The sequence below is a fragment of the Moschus berezovskii genome, chromosome 21 (assembly GCF_049115385.1).
Source record: "Moschus berezovskii isolate FMDL1 chromosome 21, NW_MosBer_1.0, whole genome shotgun sequence".
NCBI lineage: Eukaryota > Metazoa > Chordata > Mammalia > Artiodactyla > Moschidae > Moschus > Moschus berezovskii.
This window is the reverse complement of record NC_142480.1, coordinates 3,095,632-3,121,353: the sequence shown is the minus strand read 5'-3', so window position 1 is coordinate 3,121,353 and position 25,722 is coordinate 3,095,632. Positions and strand designations below refer to the sequence as shown.

General features: G+C 43.9%; 1 protein-coding gene across 3 annotated transcripts in view; it reads left to right on the top strand.

Annotated features, from left to right (window-relative positions):
- Positions 1-25,722, top strand: part of TECPR2 (tectonin beta-propeller repeat containing 2) — a 106,182-nt gene that overhangs the window by 1,734 nt on the left and 78,726 nt on the right. For all 3 annotated transcript variants that reach the window (XM_055418580.2, XM_055418581.2, XM_055418578.2), the window contains exon 2: positions 12,583-12,865. In XM_055418580.2, coding sequence (XP_055274555.2) covers positions 12,647-12,865 — 219 coding nt within the window. In that variant the 5' untranslated portion in view covers positions 12,583-12,646. The remainder of the gene's footprint in view (positions 1-12,582; positions 12,866-25,722) is intronic.

The window sequence follows — 25,722 nt, the reverse complement described above, 5'->3', positions numbered from 1 at the left end:
GACAATGGATTGGAAAACAGTTACTCATAACAGAAACACATTTGGAGTCAGGCCTGGAGAGATGTCTGGATACAGAAGAGCATAAGAGCGTGGTAGAATCCAAGGGAGTAGCTGATGGCTCTGTGAACAGATGAGACAGAAGTGAGCTGTCGTTCGAAGCGTGTGTCAGTTTTAAATGAATGTATTCTTTGGACCCAGACGTAAAGAGACCATTGAATTTTTGCATAATGATGGATGTAAGTGATGTGGAGTGGTTTTATATGTTGTTCTGCCATACCTCAGGAATTCTGGCCGTGTCTAGAGAGAGATTAATTCAACAGATATGTGTTGTTTCCCTACATTCTCTGGTGGTCTTTTGGAGACGAGCAGAATGTAGATGAAGACTGGCGGGTAAGCCACCGAGGAGGATAGAGAGCAAAGCCTGTGGTAACTACGCTCACAGCATTCTGTGAATGCAGAGAGAGACCAGCGAAGGGAGAGGGAGTCTGAAGGCTTCCTGTGGCCAGTGTGTTCTTACAAGATATGTGTGGGGGAAGGAATGAAAGGGACTTTGCAAAAACCGTGGGTGTTTGGGGCTGTGGTGGCAAGCTACTGTGGCTGCAGTGTGGTGTATGTGGAAGGAAGAGTGGCCTTAGATGAAGCTGGATACAGGCTGCCTTGTTGAAATGCTCAGCTTCATGCTTTGATCAGACTTTAGCCTCTGAGCACTGGCTAACCAGCAGGGTTGGGATCAGGGAAGTGACCGAATTTCATCTGAAAGATAAATGACTGCTTCCATCTCATTATGTTCAGCCATAAGATTTTATGCAAAGTCAAATGGGTCATAGGAAGTATCACCAGGAACAAAACTAGTGGAGGTGATGGAATTCCAGCTGAGTTATTTCAAATCCTAAAAGGTGATGCTGTTAAAGTGCTGCACTCAATATGCCAACAAATTTGGAAAACTCAGCCAGTCTAGGACTGAAAAGGTCAGTTTTCATTCCAATCTCAAAGAAAGCCGATGCCAAAGAATGTTCAGACTTCCACACAACTGCACTCATCTCACATGCTAGCAAAGTAATGCTCAAAATTCTCCAAGCCAGGCTTTAACAGTATGTGAACCGTGAACTTCCAGCTGTTCAAGCTGGATTTAGAAAAGGCAGAGGATCAAGAGATCTCTGTCAACATCTGTTGGATCATCAGAAAAACAGGAGAGTTCCAGAAAATACATCTATTTATTGACTACATCAAAGCCTTTGACTGTGTGGATCATAACAAACTGGAAAATTCTTCAAGAGATGGGACTACCAGACCACCTTATCTGCCTCCTGAGAAATCTGTGTGCAGGTCAAGAAGCAACAGTTAGAACTGGACGTGGAACAACAGACAGGTTCCAAATCAGGAAAGGAGTACCTGAAGGCTGTATATTGTCACCCTGCTTATTTAACTTATATGCAGAATACATCATGCGAAATGCTGGGCTGGATGAAGCACAAGCTGGAATTAAGATTGCCAGGAGAAATATCAATAACCTCAGATATGCAGATGACACCACCTTTATGGCAGAAAGCAAAGAAGGACTAAAGAGCCTCTTGATGAAAGTGAAAGAAGAGAGTGAAAAAGCTGGTTTAAAGCTCAGCATTCAGAAAACTAAGATCTTGGCATCTGGTCCCATCACTTCATGGCAAATAAATGGGGAAAAAATGGAAACAAGTGAGAGACTTTATTTTGGGGGGTTCCAAAATCACTGCAGATGGTGACTGTAGCCATGAAATTAAAAGACGCTTGCTCCTGGGAAGAAAAGCTATGACCAATCTAGATAGCTTACTGAAAAGCAGGGACGTTATTTTGCCAACGAAGGTCCATCTTGTCAGAGCTATGGTTTTTCCAGTAGTCATGTATGGATGTGAGAGTTGGACCATAAAGAAAGCTGATCGCCGAAGAATTGATGCTTTTGAACTGTGGTGTTGAAGACTCTTGAGAGTCCCTTGGACTGCAGGGAGATCCAACCAGTCCATCATAAAGGAAATCAGTCCTGAATGTTTATTGGAAGGACTGATGCTGAAGCTGAAACTCCAATACTTTGGCCACCTGATGGGAAAAACTGACTCATTTGAAAAGACCCTGATGCTGGGAAAGATTGAAGGCAGGAGGAGAAGGGGATGGCAGAGGATGAGATGGTTGGATGGCATCACTGACTGTATAGACGTGAATTTGAGTAAGCTCTGGGAGTTGGTGATGGACAGGGAACCCTGGCGTGCTGCAGTCCAGGGGTCGCAAATAGTGACACGACTGAGCGACTGAACTGAACTGATAAGATTTTAATACTTAAAAGAATAGTGGGTGTTGCAGCCAGAGTTTAATAATAGACTGTGCAACAGGGAGACTAATTACCACTTCGTAGAGATTTTGGAGAGAATCCTTCAACCATTAGATTTGTCAGGGTGCTTTGGCAACTTCCAACCATTTTACTGAGTGGGTAATTTAGGCCATTGTACCAAGTGGATGATTTTTAAAAACTGCCAGTCAGGTATTTGGGTGCTATCAGTTGGTGTGAAGTCAGCTACCACCTTCCAGATGTGTGGGTTTTGGTTATAATGGGGGAGGGAATTATCCTGTCTTGAGGAAGAATGTTGTGATTTTTATATGTTTAATGGAAATATCTATGAGCAGGGAAGCATTATTGATTTTAAAGATTGGATTGAGAATATTCTTTTGCAGTAAGACCTGAAGTTAACTTTTTAAATTTTTTCATTCAACACATTGGTATTGAACATCTGCTCCATGCCAAAGGTGTTGTTAGGTACTAGGCTTTTCACTGGTAAACAGGAGAGAATTTGTGTTGCTTCCAGTCTCATGAGTGAAATGATCATTAAGCTGTTTATCAAATAAAGTAATTAAAAGTGTGATGAGAATTATGAAAGACAAGATGAAAAGTTGAGGGATGTGGGGACTGATGGATACTGTCAGTGATCTGGTCAGGGGATGTCTTTCTGAAGCCAGATGTGTGGAGTGAGATGGAAGGTGGTGGGGAGCAGGGAGGATAGTCAGTTCTGAAGCCCAAGGAGGGAATAAGTGGGTGGTAGAGAAAGAGCTTAGAGGATGAGTGGGGACATGTGATGGGGGAGCTGGAAAGGGGTCAGACCACACAGGGCCTTGTTGGCCACAGAAAGGTATTTGGCTAACTCCCAAAGCACTGGGAAGCCCCACTGAAGAATTTTGAATAGGGTGAGTGATATGAGAGCCACCCATTTCTCTTTCAAAGAACTTTAAAAAACAGAACACTTTTTTGGAGCCGTTTTAGGTTTACAGCAAAACTGAGGAGAAGCTACAGATATTTCCTGTATACTCCCTGAAAGTGAAAGTCACTCAGTTGCAATTGAGTCCAACTCTTTGTAACCCCATGGACTATACAGTCCATGCAATTCTCCAGGCCAGAATACTGGAGTGGGTAACCTTTCCTTTCTCCAGGGGATCTTCCCAATCCAGGGATCACACCCAGGTCTGCCTTCCCTTGCACATGTGTCACCTCCCTTATTATCACCATCCCCCACCACAGTGGGACATTTGTTGAACCGGTATTGATACAGCATTATCACCTACAGTCCATAGTTTACCTTAGGGTTGGTAGTGTGCATTCTATCAGTCTGGACAAATGTACAGTGGCGTGCATCCATTATTATGGTGTCAGTACTTTCACTGCCCTAAAAATCCTCTGTACTCTGCCTGTTTATCCCTTCCCTCCCCCACCCAAACCTTGGCAACCCCTGATCTTTTTACTGTCTTCATAGTTTTGCCTTTTCCAGAAGGTTACATGGTTGGCATTATACAGCATGAAACGTTTTCAGATTGTGTTCTTTCACTTAGTAATGTGCACTTCAAGTTCTTTTCATGGTTTAATGACCCATTTATTTTTAGTGCTGAATAATATTCCAGTGTCTGGATGTACCAGAGTTTGCTTATTCATTCACTTACTAAAGGACAGCCTCATTGCGTCCAAATTTTTACAATTATGACTGAAGGTGCTGTAAATATCCTGGAGGTTATGTGTGGATCAAAGTTTTGAACTCCTTTAGATGAGTACCAAGGACTGTATTGCCGGACCATATAAGATTATATTTAGCTTTGTAAGAAACCTTCATATTGTCTTCCTCAGTGGCTGTACCATTTTGCATCCCCACCAGCAATGAGTGAGAGTTCCTATTGTCCCACATTCTCACCAGTGTTTGGTGTTGTCAGTGTTACAGATTTTGGCCATCCTACTGGGTTTATAGTGGTATCTTGTTTTACTTTGCGTTCTCCTGATGACATGTGATGTGGAGCATCTTTTCATAGACTTACTTGACATCTGTATGTCTTCTTTGGTAAGATGTTTTATTAAGATCTTTTACCCATATTTTAATTGGGTTCTTGAGTTTTAAAAGTTCTTTGTATACTTTGGAGGGCAGCCGTTAATCAGGTACATGTTTTGCAAATATGTTTCTCCCAATCTGTGACTTGTTTTCTCCTTTATGTGCATAGTCTTTTGCAGAACAGAAGTTTTTAATTTTAATGAAGTCTAGCTTATCAGTTACTTCTTTAATAGATCATGCCTTTGGTGGTGTTATCTAAAATGTCGTCACCATACCCAAACTCATCTAGGTTTTCTCCTATATTGCCTTCTAGAAGTTTTATAGTTTTTGTGTGTTACATTTAGGTCTGTGATCCATTTTGAGTTAATTTTTGTGAAGAGTGTAAATTCTGTGTATAGATTCACTTTTTTCCCTGTGGATGTCCAGTTGTTCCAACACCATTTGTTGAAAAGGCTGTCTTTGCTCCATTGTATTGCCTTTGTTCCTTCGTCAGCCATCAGTTGGCTATGGTTATGTGGGTCTGTATCTGGACTTTCTCTTCTATAGATTCATTTGTTCTTTCTCCAGAACCACACTATCTTGATAATTGATGCTTTATAGTAAGTTTCACAGTCAGATTATATTAGTCTTCCAACTTTTTTTTTCCTTTAATATTGTGTTGGCTATTCTAGGTCTTCTGACTCTCTGTAAAACTTCAAAATTATTTTGTTGATATCCACAAAATAACTTAGTGGGATTACACTGACTCTGTCAATCAAGTTGGGAAGAACTGACATCTTGACAATATTGAATTTTCTTAACTGTGAACATGGGTTACTTCTCCATTTATTTAGTTCTTTGATTTCATTCCTATGACTTTTGTAGTTTTCCTTGTATAACTCTTTACATATTTTGTTAGATTTATACTTAAGTATTTTGTTTGGGGGGATGCAAATGTAAATGATACTGTGTTTTTAATTTAAGATTCCACTTGTTCATAACTCCTATATAGGGAATTGATCTACTTTTGTATATTACTCTTGTATTCTGCAGCCTTGCTATAATTGCCTATTAGTTTCAGGATTTTTATTATTATTTTGGATTTTCTGCACGGATGCACATGTCATCTGCAGAGATAATTTCTCCTTTTCAGTCTTATATTTCCTTGTCTTACTGCGTTAGCTACAGCTTCCAGTATGGTATTGAGAAGGAGGGTGGGGGCATCCTTGCCTTGTGCCTGGTCTTAGTTTGGGAAACTTCGAGTTTCTCCCTGTTAAGTATGATGTTAGCTGTTGGGTTTTTCGGTAGATGCTCCTTATCAGGTTGAGGAGGTTCCCCTCTATTTCTGGTTTACTGAAGCTTTTTGTCTTGAGTGAGTGTTGGAGAGCTGATACTTCTTGTTTTTTTGGTAAAAGCTTCACTGAGAATTCACACATCATGTATATTACCCATTTAAAATGTCCAATTCAGTGTTTTTTAGGATATTCATAGAGTTATGCAGCTGCCACTACAATCAATTTTAAGACTTTTTACCACCCTAAAAAGAAACTCCATACCCTTTAACAACCATCCCCACCCTCACCCTTTTCTCCTCCCAGCTATAGGCAGTCACTGATGTACTTTCTGTCTGTAGACTGGCTTACTCTGGCCATTTGCGTATTTCGTGTTGGTGGAATCATCCAATGTATGGTCTTCCATGTCTGGCTTCTTTCACTAGGCATAATGTTTTCAAGGCTTATCATATTATAGTGTATATCAGTAGTTCATTTCTTTTTATTGCTGAATAATGTATTCTGTCGTATGGATATGCCATGTTTTGTTTATCCATTCATCAGTTGATGGACAGTTGGGTTGTCTTACTTTGGTTTTATGAATGGTAACATTTTGAAATTATTTAAGTTTTTGTGTAGACATATGTTTTCATTTCTCTTGGCTCTGTAATTAGGAATAGAATTGCTGGGTCATATGGTAATTCTGTGTTTAACCTTTTGAGTAACTGCCAGACTTTTCCACAGTGACTGCCTCCTTTTATTCTCTACCAGCCATGTATGGGGCTTCCCAGATAGTGCTAGTGGTCAAGAACCCACTCTCCGATGCAGGACACGCAAGAGATGTGGGTTTGATCCCTGGGTCAGGAGGGTCCCCTGAAGTAGGAAATGATCACCTGCTCCAGTATTCTTGCCTGGAAAATCCCAGGGACAGAGGAATTTGGCAGGCTACACTCTGTGGGGCCACGAAGAATCGGACACAACTGAGTGTCTAGACAGCAGTATATGAGGGGTCCAGTTCTCCACACCTTTGTTAACACGTATCTGTCTCTTGATTATAGCCATCCTAGTGAATGAGAAGTGATAATGTCATTGTGGTTTTGTTTTACATTTTCCCTGATGATTCATGACGTTGAGCATCTTTTCTTGCATTTATTGGCCATTTGTATGTCTTCTGTGGATAAATGTCTATTCAGATCCCACTATTCAGTTGCTCACTTGAAAATTATCTTTTAATTATTGAGTTTTGAGAATTTTTTGTGTGTTGTGGATGTAAGTCCTTTGTCAGATAAATGATTTTTTCCCGGTGTGTTAGTTGTCTTTTCTCTTTTTTTTTTTTTGCTGCACTTTGCAGAATCAGTTCAGTTCAGTCGCTCAGTCGTGTCCAACTCCGCGACCCCCATGAATCACAGCACTCCAGGCCTCCCTGTCCATCACCAACTCCCAGAGTTCACTCAAACTCATGTCCACAGAGTCGGTGATGCCATCCAGCCATCTCATTCTCTGTCGTCCCCTTCTCCTCCCACCCCCAACCTTTCCTCCCGCCCCCAGCCTTCTCCTCCCGCCCCCAGCATCAGAGTCTTTTCCAGTGAGTCAACTCGTCGCATGTTGGCCAAAGTATTGGAGTTTCAGCTTTAGCATCAGTCCTTCCAATGAACACCCAGGATTGATCTCCTTTAGAATGGACTGGTTGGATCTCCTTGCAGTCCAAGGGACTCTCAAGAGTCTTCTCCAACACCACAGTTCAAAAGCATCAATTCTTCGGCGATCAGCTTTCTTCACAGTCCAACTCTCACATCCATACATGACCACGGGAAAAACCATTGCCTTGACTAGATGGACCTTTGTTGGCAAAGTAATGTCTCTGCTTTTTAATATACTATCAAGGTTGGTCATAACTTTCCTTCCAAGGAGTAAGCGCCTTTTAATTTCATGGCTGCAGTCAGCATCTGCAGTGATTTTGGAGCCCAAAAAAATAAAGTCTGACACTGTTTCCACTGTTTTTCCATCTATTTCCCATGAAGTGATGGGACCAGATGCCATGATCTTTGTTTTCTGAATGTTGAGCTTCAAGCCAAACTTTTCACTCTCCTCTTTCACTTTCATCAAGAGGCTTTTAAGTTCCTCTTCACTTTCTGCCATAAGGGTACTGTCATCTGCATATCTGAGGTTATTGATATTTCTCCCAGAATAGAGGGTCTCAATTCTCTGACCAGGGATCAGACCTGTGCCCCTGTATTGGGAGTGCAGAGTCTTAACCACTGGACCACCAGAGAAGGCCCTCTTTTCATTTTTCTTTATTTTTGGCTGTGCTGGGGCTCCGTTGCTGCGCACAGGCTTCCTGCAGTTGTGGTGAGTAGGGGCTGCTCTTTGTTGCAGGGCTTCTCATTGCCATGGCTTCTCCTGTTGCAGAGTGTGGGCTCTAGGCGCATGAGCTTCAGTAGTTGTAGCATGCAGGCTCAGTAGTTGGCTTGTGGAATCTTCCAGACCAGGGATGGAACCCATGTCCCCTGCCTTGGCAGGTAGATTCTTCTCCATTGTACCACCAGGGAAGTCCATCTTGTCACTTTTTTTTTTGACGATGCCTTTGGAGCACAAAAGTTTTTAATTTTGATGAAGTCGGAGAGCTCGCCGTGCCTGCTCTGTGTGAGCATTGACTCCCGGGGCAGCTGTGGAAGCAGGAGAGCAGTTGTTCCAAGGACTGCAGGGTGGTCCAGGTGAGAGGGGTGCTGGCTTCAGCTCGGGCATGGCCACAGAGCTGGTGAGAAGGGACCAGCAGGAGGCAGCTGGGAGACAGGGCTGGTGAAACATGGTGAGGGATTGCTGTAGCGGGGAGGGAGGGAGAGAGATCAGATGGATGCTAGGATTTCAGCTTAGATAATTTCAATCAGCTGCCTGTTGCCTGCTGTAGAATTACGGTTGTTCTTAATGGTGCTTGGCAGGTGAGTCCAGGTGTGTTCTCACACACTTGAAGTGGCTTTTGGTTGTATGATCACAAACTGTGCCAAGGAGCTGGTCCAGGGACCCCGACCTTCTGGGTTACCCTCTAACATCTACTAGGCCACCTCCAACAGACGTGTTGTATACGTTTGAATAGTGTGCCTGCCCTGCAGGTGCAGCGTTGAGGTGAATCCTTTGCCCCCTTCTAACTGAAGCCCCTTCCGTGTGGAGATTGTGGAGCTCTCAGTGAATGGTGTCAATTCAAGTGAATGAGTTTTTGAAATCTAAATGTCATAATTTGACAGAGCTACTTTGAGGGAAAAAGCTTTAAAGGAGGAAATAATATTTGCTGACATTTGAGAAGTGCTCAGTACTTCTGGCTGCTTCCTTGGAGACCTCATCGGCTAGAGCAGAAATTAAAACACTGGGAAAATTTCAGTTTTTGAGTCTACTATGTTCTCTGTAGTTTTTCTAAGTATAGTCATTAAAAATCTTATTCTAGGCAAATATTTAATGACGTGGCAAATGCTCATGATTTATTAAGTAAAAATCTGTGTTTGTCTATACACATTTATAACGTAGCATATCTCTGATGGGATTATGAGTGGCATTTATTTCATTCTTTGTACTTTCCTATATTTCCACATTTTTTGAGAGTAAACGTTTAGTTTTTACTTATTTCTTGTTGGGGCTGTGCTGGGTCTTCATTGCGGCGCGGGGGCTTCTCTGATTATGGCACGGGCTTAGTTGTCCTGTGGCCTGTGGGATCTTCACTCCCCAACCAGGGATCAAACCCATGTCCTCTGCATTGCATGATGGAATCTTAACCACTGAATCACCAGAGAAGTCCCGATAGAGAACATTTATAACTTGTAAAAAAGAAAATTTTATTTTAAAGTGCCATGTAAACTAGGGTGCGTCTGCGTGCATACACGCATGAAGGCAGCACAGCTGCTCCTGCTCCTGTGCTGCCCTTCCCTTGGGGAAGGAGAGGAAAAATGAGACCAACATTTCTCACTGGTGAAGTGGGGGTAACCGTGGCCAGTGATGCCTCACATCCTGAGGTTTTCGTGAGATTTAATGAGTTCGCGTGCTGAAATAGTTTCCATTAAGTAATTATGTCTGCTGTTACCATTATTGCTATTTGCACTGTTATTTTGGCTTTCATGTCCCGTGTCCTTATACTGGTCTGCGTACTTTCCCAAGGTGACTGACCATGGCTGTTCTCTATAGAGTTTGCCTGATAACCACTTGATTTTCACTTGATTTTGGAGTCATGTGGGTCTTGCCCACCTCTCTGGAGTACTTAACACAAATCGAGGTTTGGGGAGCATGTGCATTGCTTAGCCAAGACAGCGTTGTCCTTATAGAGCTGTCAGTTAATGAACTATGCTGCTGTATGGACAGGATCGACATTCACTGTCAAAGTTTCTGTTGTAGTAACCTCTTGCCTGAACAACAACAAAGCTGTTGAATCTGTATGACCCTAGGCACATTTCTGAACCTCCCAGAGTGCTTCCGCTTCTGCTAAAAGAGGGCACATTAGTGTTCTTAACTGTCACTTGTGCTTGTGCTTAGTCGTTTCCAACTCTGACCCACGGAGTACAGCCCGCCAGGCTCCTCTGTCCATGGGGAGTCTCCAGGCAAGAATACTGGAGTGGGTTGCCTTGCCCTCCTCCAGCGGATCTTCCCAATCCAGGGATCGAACTCAGGTCTCCTGCATTGCAGGCGGATTCTTCACTGTCTGAGCCACCAGGGAAGCCGAAGAATACTGGAATGGGTAGCTGATCCCTTCTCTAGGTAAACTTCCCAACCCAGGAATCGAACCAGGGCCTCTTGCATTGTAGGCAGATTCTTAACCAGCTGAGCTACCAGGGAAGCCCTTCATCATCCCAGAGGGACGTTATTGTTTACTTATAGGAACAGTGCTTGTAAGTTACCTTGCCTACTTCACAGTACATCTTGTCTATTGTGACTATCAAATGAAGTAGGGATTTGAAAATGCCTTACAGATCTAGAGGATTTTTATTCCAGCGTTGAACTGGGGCCACACTGGAGAAACAATGAGATTTTTTCTTCGTTTCCATTCTCGCACTCACTCCTCCCTTGCCAATTTTCCCTTTTCATAACTCATTCATTTATTCAATAAATACTGTTGCCTCTGATGTGCCAGGCGCTAGAAGGGTGAGTGAGGTGGATGTGTGGGCTCTGCTTTTTTGGGGGGGCTTACACTATGGGGGGTCAGGCAGAGAAGGCCGTCAGCAGGAGAGGAAGAGAGTGTGTGGAGCAAGTGCAGCAGGGGTGGAGTGTGATGGAGTCCTTTGGAAAGGGCTCAGGACTGCTCAGCTGGTGAAGAATCCGCCTGCAATACAGGAGACCTGGGTTCGATTCCTGGGTTGGGAAGATCCCGTGGAGAAGGGAAAGGCAACCCACTCTAGTGTTGCTAGCTGGAGAATTCCATGGACGGTATAGTCCATGGGATCGCAGAGTCAGACACAACTGAGCAACTTTCACTTGCAGGACTTGAAGGGCGAAAAGACATAGATTCAGGTCTTCTCCACGTGGCCTTGGACAAGTCCTGTGGTCCTCTGGCCCTTGGTAGCTCATGTAAAAGTTTGTAGTGTAAGGATTTAATGGATGAGTGAGCGCTTCATAAATTATAACACACTATGTGATGATTGAGCATCTTTATGAGGAAAGCTTTTTTAGAAAAAAATTATTTATGGCTGTGCTGGGTCTTGCTGCTGGATGGGCTTTTCTCTAGTTGCAGCAAGCAGGGTCGCTCTCTCGCTGTGGTGTGGCTTCTCTTGCTGCCAGAGCACTGACTCCAGGGCGTGTGGGCTCAGCAGTGGCGGATCCCAGGCTCGAGAGCGCAGGCTCAGTAGTTGTGGCGATCGGGCTTAGTTGCTCCGTGGCAGGTGGGGTCTTCCCGGATCAGGGATCGAACCCATGTCTCCTGCATTGACAGGCAGATTTCTTACCACTGAGCCCCTGGAGAAGTCCAAGGGAAGCTTTGACTCCACATTTCTGGGAGGTGTGGGTGTCGGGGTGGCACAGAGGGGAGGAGTTGTGTGGCTGAGGAGGCTGTGGGAGTTTCTCCCCTACCTCCACACGGCGTTCCTCTGTCTGGGCTGGTCCGCTGCTCTTGTAATGCAGTGTCTTTGCTGTTTCTTTTACACATTACTATTATTATCATCTTTTTGGCTGCATGGCATGTGGGATCTTAGTTTACTGACCAGGGATCGAACCTGTGCCCCCAGCAGTGGAAGCACAGAGTCCTAACCACTGGACTGCCAGGGAATTCCTCTTTTCCATGTTCTGTGCTTCCTGGTGGGCTTCAGAGTTTCGAATGTTTTCAGAGAAGCTTTCTCCACACTCTAGTCCACCCTAGCTCTCTCCTTCTTCTCACTGAGGCCCACAGGTTAGCACCAGTCATAGCTGGTTTTGTGTCTTTTCAGTTTCTTTTGCCTCCCTGACTAGATCATAAGCTACTGGAGATTCAGAACTATCTTTAATATTCTTCTCACCCCTTCCCCACCATTTGTCACAATGTAAATTGCAAGGGGCAGACAATATTGAGGGGAGTTTTGAATTGTAATTGTGTTCCTTTGTTTATGTGTGGCTGTGCCGGGTCTCTGTTCCTTTGTGCGGGCTTCCTCTACTTGCAGTGAGCAGTGACTCCTCTCTAGCTGTGCTGCACGGGCCTCTCATCACAGAAGTTTCTCCTGCTATGGAGCACGGACTCGAGAGTGCAGGCTGAGTACTTGCGGCTTGAGGGCTCCCAAGTGCAGACTCAGCACTTGTGGTGCATGGGCATGTGGAATCTTCCAGAACGAGGGATCGACCCCGTGTCCCCTGCACTGGCAGGCAGAAATTCTCACCCATTGCACCACCAGGAAAATCCTCAAAAGTAATCTTAAGACACTTAGTTTATTTTTCCTGTGTAATTAAGCTCTGACTATAATTTATACCCACCTGAAAGTCCCTCGTTCCCACTGTGAAACCTGACTTGTCTTTGCATGACTAGACATCAAATGTGTTATAATGCCTTGTTCCATCCCCAGGTTTCCCCAGATGCCAGTTAAAATCCCTCGTCCTGCCTGAAGATCACTGGTGGAGACCTTGGCCATGGCATCTGTGTCGGAGCCTGTGACCTTCAGAGAGTTCTGCCCTCTGTACTATCTGCTCAATGCCATCCCCACGAAGATCCAGAAGGGGTTCCGCTCCCTGGTGGTCTACCTCACGGCCCTCGACACCAACGGGGACTACATTGCCGTGGGCAGCAGCATCGGCATGCTCTACCTGTACTGCCGGCGCCACGACCAGATGAAAAAGTACAACTTTGAGGTGGGTGCTGCTTGTCGCCCACTGAGCGTGCGGGGCCCTGGCTGGCATGTAACACGCCTGTGAGTCCCAGGATTGGGGGCGGTGACTTCTAAGTTGCTGAAGTATGGCCTGAGTGTCCTACCCAAAGAGTACCTTACCGCCATCTTTCAGGTGGCGTGCAACTAAAAATGTGATGGTTTAACTTGTTTTTCTTGCCTCCAAAAATCCAGCATTCCTTTAAAAGGGAACATTATAGTGTTTAACACTTAATATAGAACTTTGAAAATAGGCACAATTTTCTAAGTGGTTTTTTTTTTCTTCTTTTTTAAAAAATTTTTTGGCCATGGTAATGTGGCATGCAGGATTGGACTCGGGTCCCCTACAGTGGGAGCGCGGAGTCTTAACCACTTGGCCACCAGAGAAGTCTCTCAAAGTGTTTTCTGAGTGTTTTCTCAGAGTACTTTGACTGGCTCTCAAATAATCTCTAGGTATTCTGGCAAAATTATTAAGAAAAATGGATCAGGATAAGTGTTGGCTAGGTGCCAGGACGCGTACATCTTAAATGAGGACACTTCTGCAGCGCCCTGCTGTTGGGGTCCTGACCGACCTCTCTTCTGGGTTGCTGACTCAGGCATCTCTGTGTATTGTAGATGCTGGGGATGCGCCATCACCGTACTCACCTGTTTCGTTAGTGTTTGATTCATAAGAACATGGGTTTGTGAGAGACTCAAGAGTGACCGAGCTGTGGCTCCTGCCACAGCACGTGGGGCTCTACTCTGCGGTTAGTGGACTTCTGCAGACTAAGACAAGGGTTTTGTCTTTAGGAGAAGTATTTACAAGTATCTGCATTTTAATCAGTGTCGACTTATTAAAGTGTAACTTATAAAGTTGGTTTTTCTTAAGCCTCTGTAGTCAGTTAAAATAGCACAGATGGTTAGCATCTGTATAGTACTTACTTTGCCAGGCATTATTCTAAACCCTTTACATATATTAACTCATTTTCTCCTCGCAGAACTCTATGAGATAGAGAAAACAACTCTGTATTGTTTGTCATCTCCATTTTATCAGGGAGACAACTGAGGCTCAGAGAGGTTGAGTGACTTGCGAGATAGTCAGAAAGTGGTGACCCCATGGTCTGAACTTGGGCAGATTGGCTCTGAAGTTTATATTTGTATTTTTTGTATGAACATTCAAACTATTGCTATTTTTTTTCTTGATTAATAGGGCAAGGGTTTGACTGATCTAATTCCCCAGACATTTAAGACCATTACATAATTAATCTTTTAAAACTGTGGCTGTGAATTGTTGTTTTTGTTCAGTTGCTCAGTTGTGTCTGACTCTTTGTGACCTCATGGACTGCAGCATGCCAGGCTTCCCTTCACTGCTTCCCAGAGCTTGCTCAAACTCATGTCCATCGAGTCGGTGATGCCATCCAACCAGCTCATCCTCTGTCACCCACTTCTCCTCCTGCCCTCAATCTTTCCCAGCATCAGGGTCTTTTCCAGTGAGTCAGTTCTTCGTATCAGGTAGCCAAAGTATTGGAGCTTCAACTTCACCGTCAGTCCTTCCAATGAATATTCAGGGTTGATTTCCTTTAGGATTGACTGGTTTGATTTCCTTGCTGTCCAATGGTTATGAATTAATCTGAAATATCTCAAATAGTTTAGCACCGAACAGGGAAAACTTAATGACTCCAACAGTGACCACCCCCTGCACAGGATAGACCAAAGAAATCCATGCCCAGACAAATCCTAATCAAACATCTAAAAACTCAAGACAGAGAGAAATCTTAAAAGCAGACAGAGAAAATGACACATTACTTGTAGGGGACAATTACTTGAATGATGGGAAATCTCTCATCAGAAACTATGGAGGCTAGAAGATGTTGGTACAGCATGTATAAAGTGTTGAAAGAAAAGAATTGTCAGCTCAGAATTTTTATCCAGCAAAAATATCTTTTAGGAAAGAAGGTGAAATAAAAGTGCTCTAGGATGAAGGAAAACTAAGGGGATTTATTGCCAGCACGCCAGCTCTAAATAATTGCTTCAGGGAGTTCTTTAGACAAATGATAATTAATACCAGAAGGAAACTTGGAATATCAGTAACGAAGGAAGAAAAAATACACTAGGCTGTTTTCCTCCTGTTGAGTTTTTTAAAAATATATTTGACAGAAAAAAATTATATCATTGTCTGATCGAGTTTTCAGTTTACATGCATGGAGTAACATATAAAAAAATTATCATGTAAGAGGGGAGAGTAAGGGACCTATAGGGTAGTTGGGTTTCTTCATTCTACTTGAAGAGGTTAAATGCTGAGTCTAAATAGATTTTGAAAAGTTCTGTGTGTATATGTACGCGCATGTGTGTATTTGTATATCTCCCACATTTGATATGGTAATCCTTAGAGCAGCCACTTAAAACCCCTGTACAGCATGGTATAGTAAAAAATTACTTAGACATAGCAAACAGAATGTTAAATATATTGAGACAGTTCTCAGGAAAGCAAGAAAGGTGAAACAGAAGAAGGAAAAGCAGGGGTAACAAACAAAAAACATAAAATCATAGACTTAAATCAAAACATGCCAATAATTATATTAAATGAAAATGATCCATACACATCAATTAAAAAAAATTATTGGGATGGAGAACAAACTCATAAACAACTACTTGTTTATAAGAAACTCATTAAAATATAATCACATGTCAATAGATAAAAAGTTAAAGGATGAAAAAATATACCATGTAAATGCTTATCAAAAGAAAGTTGAGGGCTTCCCTGGTGGCTTAGTGGTAAAGAATCCACTTGCCAATGCAGGAGACACAGGTTCAATCCCTGGCCCGGGAAGATCGCACATGCCACAAAGCAGCTAAGGCTGTGTGACAACTCCTGAGCCTGCGCCCTAGAGCCCTCGGTGCCACCACAGCTCCTGAAGCCCGTGTGCCCTTGAGCCCATGCTCTGCAGCAAGAGAAGCCACTGTATTAAAAAGCCCTTGCTCCGCAACTGCAGAGTGGCCCCCACTTGCTGAGATGGGAGAAAAGCCCACACAGCAACACAGACCCAGCTGAGCCAAACATAAACAATGAAAGCATTGAAAAAAGAAGGCTGAGTGGCTGTATTAATATCAGAGTAGTCCTCTGAGCAAGGAAACAATCAGAGAGACGGTATTTAATGACAGAGGCATCAGTTCAGTGAGAAGGCATAGTGGTCCTAAATGTGTATTGTGCTCCTTAACAACAGGGCTTCATGACATATGAAGCAACAATTGACATAGCTGAAAGAAGAAGCTGAAAAATCTGCAGTTCCAGTTGGAGATGTCAGCACCCCACTGTCAGCAACAGTAGCAGACAGACAGTGAGCGGGCGTGCAGCGCCCCGAGCAGCCCCATCCACTGTGTGATCTGAGTGATGTTTACAGAGCACTCCACCCAACAGCAGCTCAGAGCACATTTCTTTACCAGTGAACATGGAACAGTCACCAGGACAGACTGTATTCTTGGTCATAAAACACTCCTCAGTAAATTTAAATTGGAGCAGACTTTACATAAAAACCACAGACCTTCAATTTGTAAAATAGCATTGTGTCCGTGAAGCACAATAAAACGAGGCATGCCTATAACTATTTTTAAAATTTCAGCCACCAAACTAAAAAAAAACTTAAGGAAGCAAGAGTTTAGTACTCCCCAAAGCGAAAGTACAAATTGCATCTGATGCCAGTTTCCTAGTTTTACTGGAACCAGTTTTCTGTTTATCAGATGAGCCCTGTGAACTCTGAAGGGGTGTGCCGTGTGAGGACAGCCTCTGCAGGGACGAGCAGAACTGGGGGAATCTGGTGCAGATGACTGGACCCAGGAAGGTAGAAACGGACCCTGGGAAGTTCCAAGCATAGGGCCATAAGAAAGCATATTTTACTGGGCCCAAATCCACACTTAGCAACTCTGAGTATCAAAAGTGTTTTTGAATACCCATTGTGTATAGAATATAAAGCATATTGTGGAGAATCACAAAGGAAGTTGAAAATAAAACTTCTTGTTTTGGAGAGAACAGAGAATTTGGATTTAGAATATTAGGATTTGAAAACAAAGTTAAATATCTGTATGTAAAACACTTAGGAAAGGATCTGGAGGAATACCTCCAAGCTATTCATTATGACGATAGTGGGGACTGAGAACGGGAACAGGAAGAGAAGGGAAGTATCTTTCTTTTTTTTTACTTTATTATTTTTTATTTTAAATAATGTGGACTTATTAGAATTTGGACAATAAGTATATATTCATCTGTTACTTGTATAAACACACCAACATAAAGATTTGTTTTGAGCTTTGACTGTCAGTCTTTAGTTGTGTGAGCAGAGGATATATTAAATATTTACATCATTGTTACTGTAATTTTCGGCTTCAGAACTGGGAGTTTTAGAATCATTTGGTACAATCCCTGTGTTTTACAGATAGAGAAACAGTAAGATTCCTGCCCCAAACCACATAGCTGGTGTTAGGAGCCCTAACATCTGAGTAGCCAGGATAGGCCTGAGACCTTGCTTAGGCCTAAGTTTTGATTTCCTGGAGAGAGGGTGGAGGCTAAGTCCACAGAAACTCCTCCCTAAGAAGATCCCGCCTGCGCCAAAATTAAGAAACTCCTCCCTAGAAAAGTCCCGCGGGCGCCAAAAGTCGAGCCAATCAGAGTAAAAAGGGAAATCCCCCAGAAAAACCGCGCGCGCGCGCGTATAAACTGGCCAATGAGCTTCCGTGCGTGCATGAACTGGCCAATGAGCTTCTGCCAGCTTGATCTTTTGAACAGAAATAGGTGCTTATGTAACCTGAGATTATAAAAACCGCTGTGACCTGGGCTCGGGGCTCTTGTCCCACTCCACTGCGCTGGAGGAGGCATGAGCCCTAGCTCGAGCTAGAAATAAACCCCATTCTTGCTTTTGCATTGCTGCGAGTGTCTTATTCTACCAGTATGGGGGAACCGGACTCAGGGCATAACACTGGTTGCCTAACCATTTTGCTGTCTTCCTATGTGAGAAGGCAGGGCTTCCACAAAAGTCTGGATTTAAAGAACAATAGAAACAGATTAATTAAGACTTTCTTTGGAATTTCCTAGTGACAATTGATAGGTGCATCAGCTAGGTGTTTTTTTTTTTTTTGGTTTGTTTTTTAAAATCTTGGCCACACTGAGGCATATGGAATCTTAGTTTCCCAACCAGGGTTCAAACCCATGCCCCCTGCAGTGGATGTGCACAGCCTTAACCACTGGACCATGAGGGAAGTCCCTCAACTAGTTTAGTTTAGGGAATGTCTAAGATTTTATGGGAAGGTAAATAAAAATTAGTTTTATTGTCATTCAGTTGCCCAGTTATGTCTGACTGTTTGTGACCCCATAGATTGCAGCACGCCAGACCTCTGTATCCCTCACCATCTCCAGAAGTTTGCCCGAGTTCGTGTCCATTGCATCAGTGATGCCATCCAGCCATCTCATCCTCTGATGCCCTCTACTTCTGCCCTCAATCTTTCCTAGCATCAGGGAATTTTCCAGTGAATCAGCTGATCGTATCAGATGACCAAATTACTAGAGTTTCAACTTCAGCCTCAATCCTTCCATTGAGTATTCAGGGTTGACTTCCCTTAAGACTGACTGATTTGATCTCCTTGCAGTCCATGGGACTCTCAGGAGTCTTCTCCAGCACCACAGTTCAAAGGCATCGATTCTTGGTCACTCCGCCTTCTTTATGGTCCAGGTCTCACAACTGTGTGTGACCACTGGGAAGACCATAGCCTTGACTGTACGGACCCTTGTCAGCAGGGTAATGTCTCTGCTTTCCAGCACACTGCCTAGGTTTGTCATCGCTTTCCTGCCAAGGAGCAAACGTCTTCTGATTTCATGGCTGCAGTCACCATGCAAAGTGATTTTAGAGCCCCAAAAGAGGAAATCTGTCACTACCTCCACCTTTTCTCCCTCTGTTTGCCATGAAGTAACGGGGCCGGGTGCCATGGTCTTAGTTTTTAATCCTTAGCTTTAAGCCGGCTCTTTCACTGTCCTCCTTCACCCTCTTCAGGAGGCTCTTTAGTTCCTCTCCGCTTTCTGCCTCACTGGTAGAGGGAATGGCAAACCACCCCAGTGTACTTGCTGTGAGAACCTCATAACTGTATAAAAGGACAAAAATTAGTTTACCCTCTAATAAATCCATGTGTGGCACACACGGGTGAAAGATTATGTTTTTAAATGAAGTTATTTTCCAAAAAAAGAAAGCAGATCTTTTATATGATAAAGTCTGATGTGTTTTCAAGAATAATGCTTTTAGAAACCTGTTTTTCTTACACAAGTTAGTGGGAGAGGGCAGATGGAGACACAGGAAATGCTTCTTTGCTAAGTGCAAAAGCATGAAGGAAATGCTGTGAGAAGCTAATAAGTACAGAAGTGTTATAAGCCTGTTGTTAAATATATGGGTGTGACATACATAAGAAGAGACCAGAAAGTCAGAAAGATAAGTTGACCTGTGTTTCTGGTTTTTTGCTTTGAAATTAAATGTGTGATCTCTCCTTAGCACCTAGCACGTTGTTGAAATTTAATAGATTTGTCTTCAAAACTGTCTTTGCATTAAGCCTAACTGTGCGAGTTCTCATTTCTGCAACTTTTCCATACTGGTCTCCTCGTCAGTTTATTCAGTATTTATTGAGTATTTACCACATGCCAGGCCCGTTTTAGGACTTGGAAATGCAGTGGAGAGCACACCAGCTTTTAACGCGGAAGCAAAGATTGAGTTACGAGAAGGCTGCTTGGTCGGGTGGGAGCAGTGCTCAGGGAAGGAGCACAGGGTGGGGAGAGGGGAGCTGCCGGCAGGAGTGGCTGTTGCCTGAGCTGATGACCGGTGAACACAGACCTCGGGAGGGTGACCAGCTCCCCCGGAGGAGGCTCCTGGTGCAGGGTCCAGGTGGAAGGAAGGGGAGCCTGAGCTGGTGACCGGTGAACACAGACCTCAGGAGGGTGGCCAGCTCCCCCGGAGGAGGCTCCTGGTCCAGGTGGAAGGAAGGGGAGCCTGAGCTGGTGACCGGTGAACACAGACCTCGGGAGGGTGGCCAGCTCCCCCGGAGGAGGCTCCTGGTCCAGGTGGAAGGAAGGGGAGCCCTGGGCATGTGAGGGAACGTTATGAATGAATGGCTCACTGACTGATGCCTGTTGTATTTTTTAAAGTGATGCAGAAACGAGAGCTTTTGAATCACCGTGTCAGCCAAAGGTGTGTGTATCTAATGCCTCCTGTGTCCTGATGGAAGTAATAACCCTTACATTTGTTGCTGAGTAACAAGACTTAACGGAGAAGGCAATGGCAAGCCACTCCAGTACTCTTGCCTAGAAAATCGCATGGACAGAGGAGCCTGGTGGGCTGCAGTCCATGGGGTCGCTACTAGTCGGACAGGACTGAGTGACTTCACTTTCACTTTTCACTTTCACACATTGGAGAAGGAAATGGCAACCCACCCCAGTGTTCTTGCCTGGAGAATCCCAGCAATGGCGGAGCCTGGTCGGCTGCCATCTATGGGGTCTCACAGAGTTGGACATGACTGAAGCGACTTAGCAGCAGCAGCAGCAAGACTTACAAAGCTTTGGTGATTAAGACAGTGTGGTATTACTACAAAAATAAATAAAAAGGTCATTGGAACAGACTAGAGAAGCCAGAAAGTCCGCATGTATATGAACACCAAGTGATAATACAGAGATCTGCTGGTGAATGGTGTGGGTCAGGTGGATGTGAATATAGGGGTGGCAGTGAAACTTGATCCCTGCCTCACTTTGTGTGGTTATTTTGTCTTAGCCCTTCAAACGTTTCCATTGTCTTTCGACTGCTGAGACTTCTGCTGGAGGTCTAATTGTTTTCCTGTAGGTAATCTGCCTTCTCTCTATCCTTTAGATTATCCCTAATGATAGAGTCTCAGGCCCCGGGGACTTCCTTCAAGCCTAGTAGACCTTTCCTACTCCAATTTGCCTCATGGAAATTGTTCCAGAAGAAGATACCTTAGTTTAATTTTTAGATCATTAAAAAGTTGTATAAATATTGAAACTTTAAACTGTGGTTCTTTGCTAGTAAAAGAATAGTGAAACATTTCTTATGAATTTAATAAGTTTATATCTTATCAGAGTCTTCTTAAACATTTCTGAGTAGTTCAGATCTGTTGGTTACTTGATGTGCTAGCCGTTTCTACTGAAGGTTCAGCTTTGACACACCAAAAACAGCTCATAAAGAAAGCCTTGTCAGACTTCACAACTTCCTTGAGCTTGCTCACAAATAGCACTTTTTCCCTGGTGTTTTTTGTTTTGTGTATAAAGGGAAAAGTGCCTGCCAAAGAGCCTAAGAAACTTGGCTAAGACCTATTGGTGAACTGATTGTCCAGAAAACCACTGCTGGCTTCTTGCAAATCAGAGGTTTTTCTCTTAAGCTAATTACTAGATTTCTGTTTGAGGAAGTTAAGTTGCCACTTAGAGGCAACAAGAAGTGTCCCCACCCCCGCTCCCTGGAAGCTGGAAAGGAGGGAAATAGAAGAGTTAGGAGATCCAGCCAGTCCATTCTAAAGGAGATCGATCCTGGGTGTTCATTGGAAGGACTGATGCTAAAGCTGAAACTCCAGTACTTTGGCCACCTCATGTGAAGAGCTGACTCACTGGAAAAGACTGATGCTGGGAAGTTTTGGGGGCGGGAGGAGAAGGGGACGACAGAGAATGAGATGGTGGATGGCATCACCGACTCGATGGACATGAGTTTGAGTGAACTCTGGGAGTTGGTGATGGACAGGGAGGCCTGGCATGCTGTGATTCATGGGGTCGTAAAGAGTCGGTCACGACTGAGCGACTGAACTGAACTGAACTGAACCACATAATAGATTAGCTCTTTGGAGGACACAGTCTCCTTAAAGAGACAGAAGAGGCTCCCAGGCCAGAATAGGACAGAACAGTTTTCATTTCAAAAGGAAGAGTATTTGACAGAGGAGCAGGCAGGCAGGCTGCTGTGTGACTTCGAAAAACTAAACGTTGGGCTGAACCGGACTTTGCTGGAGGTGGGGGTAGTGATTCCCTGAGGGCTGTGATGCCCTTGCTGTGGCTGGCGCTGAGGTTTACTGAGGTTTCATCAGAAGTTGCCCCATGTTTGAGCAGCGTTTGAACTAGAACTTGCTGCCCACCTACATTGGCCAGCGGGGCAGAGTGCTGATTGTCCCTACATGAACCTTCTGGTTTTTGTGAGCATTCATTCACTGTAAAATAATCATATGTTGGCTTCGGGGTTCAGCTTCTTGTGAGTTGGATGACCACAAGACAGCCCTCCTGGGCTGATGAACAGCAGGACACTGAACAGATTGAATACCTGGATCAGGAGGTTGAGGGTAGATCCTTCGGGTGCCCATTCACCAGTGTGGATCTGTGTCTTAGGCACTTCTATACACTTCTGTGTGTAAGCACACAAGCATGAAAGGTCTGAATAAGAGCACGGGAGTGATGGATCCCAGTTCCACAGTACTGGTCTGGTGGAGCAAGGTGTGCAGTCGGGGGAGCGGGGTGTGGGGCATAGAGGGCTTCGAAGGTGCTGTTGTTCCCCTTTCCCAGGATGAGTGGGCACCCCACAGGTGCTCACTTTGTGATGGCTCTTCTAGCTGTTTATGTGGTCATGTGTGTCAGTTCAGTGCAGTCGCTCAGTCGTGTCCGACTCCCTGTGACCCCGTGGACTGCAGCACGCCAGACTTCCCTGTCCATCACCAACTCCTAGAGCTGCTCAAACTCATGTCCATTGAGTCGGTGATGCCATCCAACCTTCTCATCCTCTGTCGTCTCCTTCTCCTCCTGCCCTCAGTCTTTCCCAGCATCAGGGGAATGAGTCAGTTCTTCACATCAGTTGGCCAAAGTATTGGAGCTTCAGCTTCAGCATCAGTCCTTCCAATGAATATTCAGGACTGATTTTCTTTAGGAGTGACTGGTTTGATCTCCTGGGACTCTCAAGACTCTTCTCCAGCACCCCAATTCAAAAGCATCAATTCTTTGCTGCTCAGCTTTCTTTATACTCCAACTCTCACATCCGTCCATGACTACTGGCAAAACCATAGCTTTGACCAGATGGACTTTTATCGGCAAAGTAGTGTCTCTGCTTTTTAATTTGCTGTCTAGGTTGGTCATAGCCTTTCTTCTAAGGAAAAAGCGTCTTTTAATTTCATGGCTGCAGTCACCATCTGCAGTGATTTTGGAGCCCAGGAAAATAAAGTCTGTCACTGTTTCCATTGTTTCCCCATCTGTTTGCCATGAAGTGATGGGACCACTGGAGAAGGGAATGGCAAACCACTTTAGTATTCTTGCCTTGAGAACCCCATGAACAGTATGAAAAAGCAAAAAGATAGGACACTGAAAGATGAACTCCCCAGGTCAGTAGGTGCCCAATATGCTACTGGAGATCAGTGGAGAACTAACTCCAGAAAGAATGAAGAGGCGGAGCCAAAGCAAAAACAACACCCAGTTGTGGATATGACTGGTGATAGAAGTAAAGTCTGATGCTGTGAAGAGCAATATTGTGTAGGAACCTGGAATGTTAAGTCCATGAATGAAGGTAAATCAGAAGTGGTCAAACAGGAGATGACAAGAGTGAACAATGACATTCTAGGAATCAGCAAACTAAAATGGACTACTGGAATGGGTGAATTTAACTCAGATGACCATTATATCTACTACTGTGGGCAGGAATCCCTTAGAAGAAATGGAGTAGCCATCCTAGTCAACAAGAGTCTGAAATGCAGTACTTGGATGCAATCTCAAAAACGACAGAATGATCTCTGTTCGTTTCCAAGGCAAACCATTCAGTATCACGGTAATCCAAGTCTATGCCCTGACCAGTAACGCTGAAGAAGCTGAAGTTGAATGGTTCTGTGAAGATCTACAAGGCCTTCTAGAACTAACACCCCAAACAGATGTCCTTTTCATTATAGGGGACTGGAATGCAAAAGGAAGAAGTCAAGAAACACCTGGAGTAACAGGCAGATTTGGCCTTGGAGCATGGAATGAAGCAGGACAAGGGCTCATAGAGTTTTGCCAAGAGAACGCACTGGTCACAGCAAACACCCTCTTCCAACAACACAAGAGAAGACTACACGTGGACATCACCAGATGGCCAACACCGAAATCACATTGATTATATTCTTTGCAGCTGAAGATGGAGAAGCTCTATACAGTCAGCAAAAAACAAGACCAGGAGCTGACTGTGGCTCAGATCATGAACTCCTTATTGCCAAATTCAGACTTCAATTGAAGAAAGTAGGGAAAACCACTAAGCCATTCATGTATGACCTAAATCTAATCCGTTACGATTATACAGTGGAAGTGACAGATTCAAGGGATTAGATCTGATAGACAAAGTACCTGAAGAACTATGGACGGAGATTCATGAGATTGTATAGGAGACAGGGATCAAGACCATCTCCAATAAAAAGAAAGGCAAAATGGTTGTATGAGGATGCCTTACAAATAGCTATGAATAGAAGAGAAGTGAAAGGCAAAGGAGAAAAGGAAAGCTATACCCATTTGAATGCAGAGTTCCAAAGAATAGCAAAGAGAGATAAGAAAGCCTTCCTCAGTGATCAACGCAAAGAAATAGAGGAAAACAATAGAATAGGAAAGACTAGAGATCTCTTCAAGAAAATTAGAGATACCAAAGGAACATTTCATGCACAGAGGGGCCCAAGAAAGGATAGAAATGGTATGGACCTAACAGAAGCAGAAGAGATTAAGAAGAGGTGGTAAGAATACATAGAAGAACTGTACAAAAAGTTCTTCACGACCCAGATAATCACAATGATATGATCACTCACCTAAAGCCAGACATCCTGGAATGTGAAGTCAAGTGGCCATTAGGAAGCATCACTGCAAACAAAGCTAGAGGAGGTGATGGAATTCCAGTTGAGCTATTTGAAATCCTAAAAGATGATGCTGTGAAAGTGCTACACTCAATATGCTAGCAAATTTGGAAAACTCAGCAGTGGCTGCAAAACTGGAAAAGGTCAGTTTTCATTCCAATTCCAAAGAAAGGCAATGCTAAAGAATGCTCAAACTACTGCACAGTTGCACTCATCTCACACGCTTGCAAAGTACTGCTCAGAATTCTCCAAGCCAGGCTTCAACAGTACGTGAACCGTGAACTTCCAGATGTTCAAGCTGGATTTAGAAAAGGCAGAGGAACCAGAGATCAAATTGCCAACACCCGTTGGATTATCAAAAAACCAAGAGAGTTCCAGAAAAACATCTACTTCTGCTTTATTGACTATGCCAAAGCCTTTGACTGTGTGGATCACTACAAACTGTGGAAAATTCTTAAAGAGATGGGAATAACAGAACATCTTACCTGTCTCCTGAGAAATCTGTATGCGGGTCAGGAAGCAACAGTTAGAACAGGACATGAAACAACAGACTGGTTCCAAATAGGGAAAGGAGTATGTCAAGGCTGTATATTGTCACCCTGCTTATTTAACTTATATGCAGAGTACATCATGAGAAACGCTGGGCTGGATGAAGCACAAGCTGGAATCAAGATTGCCAGGAGAAATATTAATAACCTCAAATATGCAGATGACACCACCCTTATGGCAGAAAGTGAAGAGGAACTCAAAGGCCTCTTGATGAAAGTGAAAGAGGAGAGTGAAAAAGTTGACTAAAACCTCAACATTCAGAAAACTAAGATCATGGCATCCAGTCCCATCACTTCATGGCAGATAGATGGGGAAACAATGGAAACTGACTGATTTTCCTTTTTGGGGCTCCAGAGTCATTGCAGATGGTGACTGCAGCCATGAAATTAAAAGATGCTCCTTCAAAGAAAAGTTATGACCAACCTAGACAGCATATTAAAAAGCAGAGACAGT